Raw genomic sequence first — 5,749 nt, 5'->3', positions numbered from 1 at the left:
GAAGTCCAATTGGAGTAGTGGTTTTGGTCACACTGAAACAGGAAGTGAAGCGAAAAGGCGAGTGGTTTTGCGGTGTGAAATTTATCGCTATTTTAAATTAGAGAGAAAATAGTCAATAAAAATTCTTCTGGAAATTTTTCAGGACTTGTACTGCTATTTCTGTTCTTTCGCGTCATTTATCTTGTGGTCACACGTGACTTACCTAACTCTCTAAAATGATCTCTCTCAATTGAAATTTACTTTAAATGAAGGAGGTGAATTCTTTATATGTCATTCTAAATTGAGGTTATTTGAGGGCAGCTAATCGAAACAACACATACGTATTGCAATTTCTTTTTAATTGTAATATCTTCTCGGCAAATAGTTAAAAAATTCTCTTTTCTGATCTCATTGTTTTCAGTCTTTTTGACAGACTCTAGGTCTACAAAGCTGTGGCAGCTATTTTTTCTGCCTCTAAATATAATATGCTGGCTGTTTCTTTGAAGTTATTTGAAGTTTCCTTTGTCATTTGAAGCCCGATGTCCCCGCTATATCAAGGCAAACAGCGTGTGCTGACGCAGTGCGATAATAGAATCAAGCCCCGCCTCCCGATCGAGAGCAACTCGTCCTACTTAATTCCATAATTTTTGGTGGTCAAATTCGGGTCTTACAGTTCGTTGCTTCGAGTTTTCCCTGGCGATATGCTGGTTGAGATATTGCTAATAAAATTGACTGAGCAGTTTTTTTTAATCCACGTGCAAGATTTTCAACACTAGCGTTATCTTTTTAATAGTGTATGAATTCTCATTTTGTCTGTAAGACTTTGTTATTAATAGCCGCACAGCGATAGTTGGGGCTATAATTGGCCTTCTTGGATTTTTTACGACTCGAAGAGGAGTATTGAGATTCTACAGGTTTTTTTAAGCAGAAAGCAAGTTTGTTCATGACTTGAATTTTGACTTCTTTCTGTTCGAGCATTTACCTCCGTTTTTTATTGTTGACTTCTGTTTTGGAACATTGAACTTTAAGAGTAGCTTCGTTTGTAATGTATAGTAAGTAGCCAACACCTACCTACCCCCCCCCCCAACTTACCCCCCACCTTAACCCCCCCCAAACTTACCCCCCACCCCCTCCCTTCACCTAGCTACCTCCACCTACCCCCTCCCCCCACCACCTACCTACCCCCGCCCCAACTTACCCCCCTCCCTCCACCTACCCCTACCTCCCAAACTACCCCCCCCCCCCTCCCTTCACCTAACTACCCCCCCCCCCCCCCACACTATTCCAGCAGTACCCACCTCCCGCACCTATCTACCCACCCACCCCACCTAGCTCCCCCGCACCTAAGAAAATTCTCGGCATTTTTAAAACACTTTAATGTGGTTTGTTGGGCTCTTTTTGTTTTTTTCTCTCCTGTGTATTTTGATGTTCTGATTTCGGTAAGGTTAGGTTAGAGATTATAATGCACGACGATTCGAGTCGTTTCCGGTATTCTACGGCTATGTTTTTATTTCGTCGTCGCGATTTTTGTTACGACCATATGACGTCACAACCACTTCAAATCTCCTTTTCGTTCATTCATTCATGAAATTTTAACTGAAGCGCGTGCGTGACGTCATTTTTCGATTTTATTGGTTCGTGTTTTTTTTACAATTCAAAGAATTTGAATTGTATTCGGGTGCTCTCTTTTTAAGATCTGTTCACACAGTTTCACGATTTTTGAAGTCCAATTGGAGTAGTGGTTTTGGTCACACTGAAACAGGAAGTGAAGCGAAAAGGCGAGTGGTTTTGCGGTGTGAAATTTATCGCTATTTTAAATTAGAGAGAAAATAGTCAATAAAAATTCTTCTGGAAATTTTTCAGGACTTGTACTGCTATTTCTGTTCTTTCGCGTCATTTATCTTGTGGTCACACGTGACTTACCTAACTCTCTAAAATGATCTCTCTCAATTGAAATTTACTTTAAATGAAGGAGGTAAATTCTTTATATGTCACTCTAAATTGAGGTTATTTGAGGGCAGCTAATCGAAACAACACATACGTATTACAATTTCTTTTTAATTGTAATATCTTCTCGGCAAATAGTTAAAAATTCTCTTTTCTGATCTCATTGTTTTCAGTCTTTTTGACAGACTCTAGGTCTACAAAGCTGTGGCAGCTATTTTTCTGCCTCTAAATATAATATGCTGGCTGTTTCTTTGAAGTTATTTGAAGTCTCCTTTGTCATTCGAAGCCCGATGTCCCCGCTATATCAAGGCAAACAGCGTGTGCTGACGCAGTGCGATAATAGAATCAAGCCCCGCCTCCCGCTCGAGAGCAACTCGTCCTACTTAATTCCATAATGTTTGATGGTCAAATTCGTGTCTTACAGTTCGTTGCTTCGAGTTTTCCCTGGTGATATGCTGGTTGAGATGTTGCTAATAAAATTGACTGAGCAGTTTTTTTGCATCCACGTGCAAGATTTTCAACACTAGCGTTATCTTTTTAATAGTGTATGAATTCTTATTTTGTCTGTAAGACTTTGGTATTAATAGCCGCACAGCAATAGCTGGGGCTATAATTGGCCTTCTTGGATTTTTTACGACTCGAAGAGGAGTATTGAGATTCTACAGGTTTTTTTAAGCAGAAAGCAAGTTTCTTCATGACTTGAATTTTGACTTCTTTCTGTTCGAGCATTTACCTCCGTTTTTGATTGTTGACTTCTGTTTTGGAACATTAGACTTTAGGAGTAGCTTCGTTTGTAATGTATAGTAATTAGCCAACACCTACCTAACCCCCCCCCCTCCGATCCCGCACCCCCCTCAACTTACCCCTCACCTTACCCCCCCAACTTACCCCCTACCCCCCGCTACCCCCACCCCCTCCCTTCACCTAGCTACCTCCACCTACCCCCTCCCCCCACCACCTACCTACCCCCCGCCCCAACTTACCCCCCTCCACCTACCCCTACCCCCCAAACTACCCCCCTCCCTTCACCTAACTACCCCCCACACTATTCCAGCAGTACCCACCTCCCACACCTATCTACCCACCCACCCCACCTAGCTCCCCCGCACCTAAGAAAATTGTCGGCATTTTTAAAACACTTTAATGTGGTTTGTTGGGCTCTTTTTGTTTTTTTCTCTCTGTGTATTTTGATGTTCTGATTTCGGTAAGGTTAGGTTAGAGATTATAATGCACAGCGATTCGAGTCGTTTCCGGTATTCTACGGCTATGTTTTTATTTCGTCGTCGCGATTTTTGTTACGTCCTTATGACGTCACAACCACTTCAAATCTGCTTTTTGTTCATTCATTCATGAAATTTCAACTGAAGCGCGTGCGTGACGTCATTTTCCGATTTTAGTGGAGCGAGTTTTTTTATTCATTTGCGTGATTAAATTTTTGGTCACACTTGACTTACCTCACTCACAAAAATGACTTCCTCACTTTGAAATTGACTTTTATTTACTTTAATTCAAAGAGATAAGGTCAAATGTGTGTGTGTCACTCTAAATAAAGGTTATTAGAGGGCCGCTAATAGAGGCAGCAAAACTTATACAGATTTTTAATCAAAATATAGCATATCAGCCTTCAATGAAAAGAAGAAATTTTTTTGGTCTGTGTTAATGTCTTTTTTGAGACTGCAGATCTACGAAGCTATTGCGGCTATTTTCTGGCAATCCGCCAGCTGTTTTAGCATTTGAGCTTTTGCAAAACGCTGTTCCTTTGGATTTTAACCTGAGTACAGCCTCCTGAGGGTCTTCAGCTAATTTTAGTCTCAGTTCTGCTCAGTTCTACACATAGATATTTGTTCAAAGTCCGAATTTTTCTCTGATAAAATTTTTGTCATTTTTAAAAACTAATATTTGATGTGGTCTTAATTTTTAGTTGTATAGTGCTTAATTGATTGTACACGAAGTTAATAGCCATGAAAACTGGTCCAGTACGCATTTTCAAGCTAGATTCCCCCGCTTGAAAAGTTGCTCTCAAATTAAATTTTATGTACGATGTTTGCAACGGCTCTTACAGTACTCTAATAGCTTGTTTTGTAGTTTTTACGTCTAATTGCGCTCTGATGAACAAAGATTTGAAGCAAGATAAGTGCATTTTGGCTCTTATATTACTCTAATCGCTTTTTATATCGTTTTTACGTTTCGCTGCGCTCTTATTAAAATCATTTTGCCAGATTTTAAAATGAATTTTCAACAAGGTCAAGTGGATTAAAGAATGCAAGAGATGATTTGAGTAATTTTGCGATTTTTTTTAAGTAAGTCAGTGCAATTGGTCACGGATTGGAAATTGTAGAAATATGGGTATGTGACCTGTGAGTTAACTGAAATAGCTGACTATGAGAAGTTTTTTTTTACATTTCTCGTATTAATTTTTTAGGAGCTGCTTGAAGCGCAATGATTCCGTGCACGAGTATGACGCGATTGGAATGACGACTACAGAAGTCACCGAGATATCTCCGGTCTTCCTCTGTCTGCAGCCGTACAATGAACAATCTACTGCGGCCGACGTCTCTAAGAGCGAAGGGGCTTCCTCTGCTAATGAAAACGAAGTGCATAACACACCACATTCGTCTCCAATGGCTTCGTCTGAAGCTGGCGAGTCCCTGGCTAATGAGCGTTGCTCGTCTGTCCTTTCGTCTTCGACCAATGGGGAAGCTTCTAGTACTAAACGTAACAAGCCATCATCTCGAGGTGTGCCGGGAGCTACGAGCTCTAACTCAAACGAACACAGCTTGAGAAGTTCAACAACGAATAACAGCTTGCATTCCTCTCTTAGACAGTCTCACAATAAATTCAATAAACAGCGATACAATAACGGTGCAGTTAATGGGATCATTTTGATGGGCTCGCCAACAGCCAATCAGAATACAGGAAATGAGAGTAAGATAATTTTGGCGAACGGAAATGGACCTGATAGGATGTCAATAGCAGTCTCTCGCATGAATGAGAGAGGATCTATCACCTCAGTTTTGAGTAATGGAGGTGCACACCCAATTTCATACAGCAACGGTGTCAGTCATAGATACATCAGCTGTTAAAAAATTGCAGGTCGAAATTCCATTTTTCACTCAATTTGCACCTGCACCGAGGAACGCAACAATTTGTACGACCTAGATGATTGATTATCTAGCTATAGTTTTATCAAGGAGTGTTTAAACAACTTACGTGCAATCAAACAATATACTTCGAACAGTACTTAAAATGAACTCCTGATTGATTTCGTTGCATTGTAGTGTAAATTAGTAAACTTTGAAGTAGTTTGTTATTAGAAGATATCAGTATTTAGAAAGCCAATTTTTACTTTTCCTTGAAGTCTGATAATTTTCAAATGTGAAAAAAGGATTATCTGATGATTCAAAAAGAGACTCGTTGTGAGCCACCCTTTTAAAAAAATATGGTATCTTTAACGATTGTGTTGATTATTTTAATCAAACGTAATAAAATTTTTCATTTTTCTTTCTTTTTCTGTTGAGCACATTACCAGCTTAATTAATTGCTGCATCGATTACTGAAAGGGAAGCGTTTTCGGACCTCTTTTTTACAACTCGATAGTATTGATAAAGCGTTTTTTTTTAAATAATTCTAGTAAGGTAAAGTATATTTTCAGAATGGAATTTTCACGCATTTTTTTTTTCAATTAGAGCTATAAAGCTGCTTCAAAAAAATAGGCCTTGACGTGTGATGCTAAATTTGTTTAAAACTGTTGTAGCTTTATTCACTCGTCTTTGTAGGAAAATCTATAGCTATTATTTAATTTCCTAACCACGTCCTTAAAAGG

General features: G+C 39.3%; 1 protein-coding gene across 1 annotated transcript; it reads left to right on the top strand.

Moving 5' to 3' along the window:
* The first annotated feature begins 4,323 nt into the window (after window positions 1–4,323).
* LOC142337019 (uncharacterized) lies at window positions 4,324–5,427 on the top strand. The gene has a single exon (XM_075386052.1). The coding sequence runs from the start codon at window positions 4,398–4,400 to the stop codon at window positions 5,007–5,009; it is 612 nt and encodes a 203-aa protein (XP_075242167.1). The 5' UTR covers window positions 4,324–4,397; the 3' UTR covers window positions 5,010–5,427.
* The last annotated feature ends 322 nt before the right edge of the window (window positions 5,428–5,749 follow it).

Source organism: Convolutriloba macropyga, chromosome 3, assembly GCF_964194025.1.
Source record: "Convolutriloba macropyga chromosome 3, txConMacr16.3, whole genome shotgun sequence".
NCBI lineage: Eukaryota > Metazoa > Xenacoelomorpha > Acoela > Convolutidae > Convolutriloba > Convolutriloba macropyga.
This window is presented reverse-complemented; position numbering and strand designations above follow the sequence as displayed.

What these genes read in the sequence shown, in the direction of transcription:
- LOC142337019 (XM_075386052.1), top strand. Translation starts at nt 4,398, where the DNA reads ATGACGACTACAGAAGTCACCGAGATATCTCCGGTCTTCCTCTGTCTG.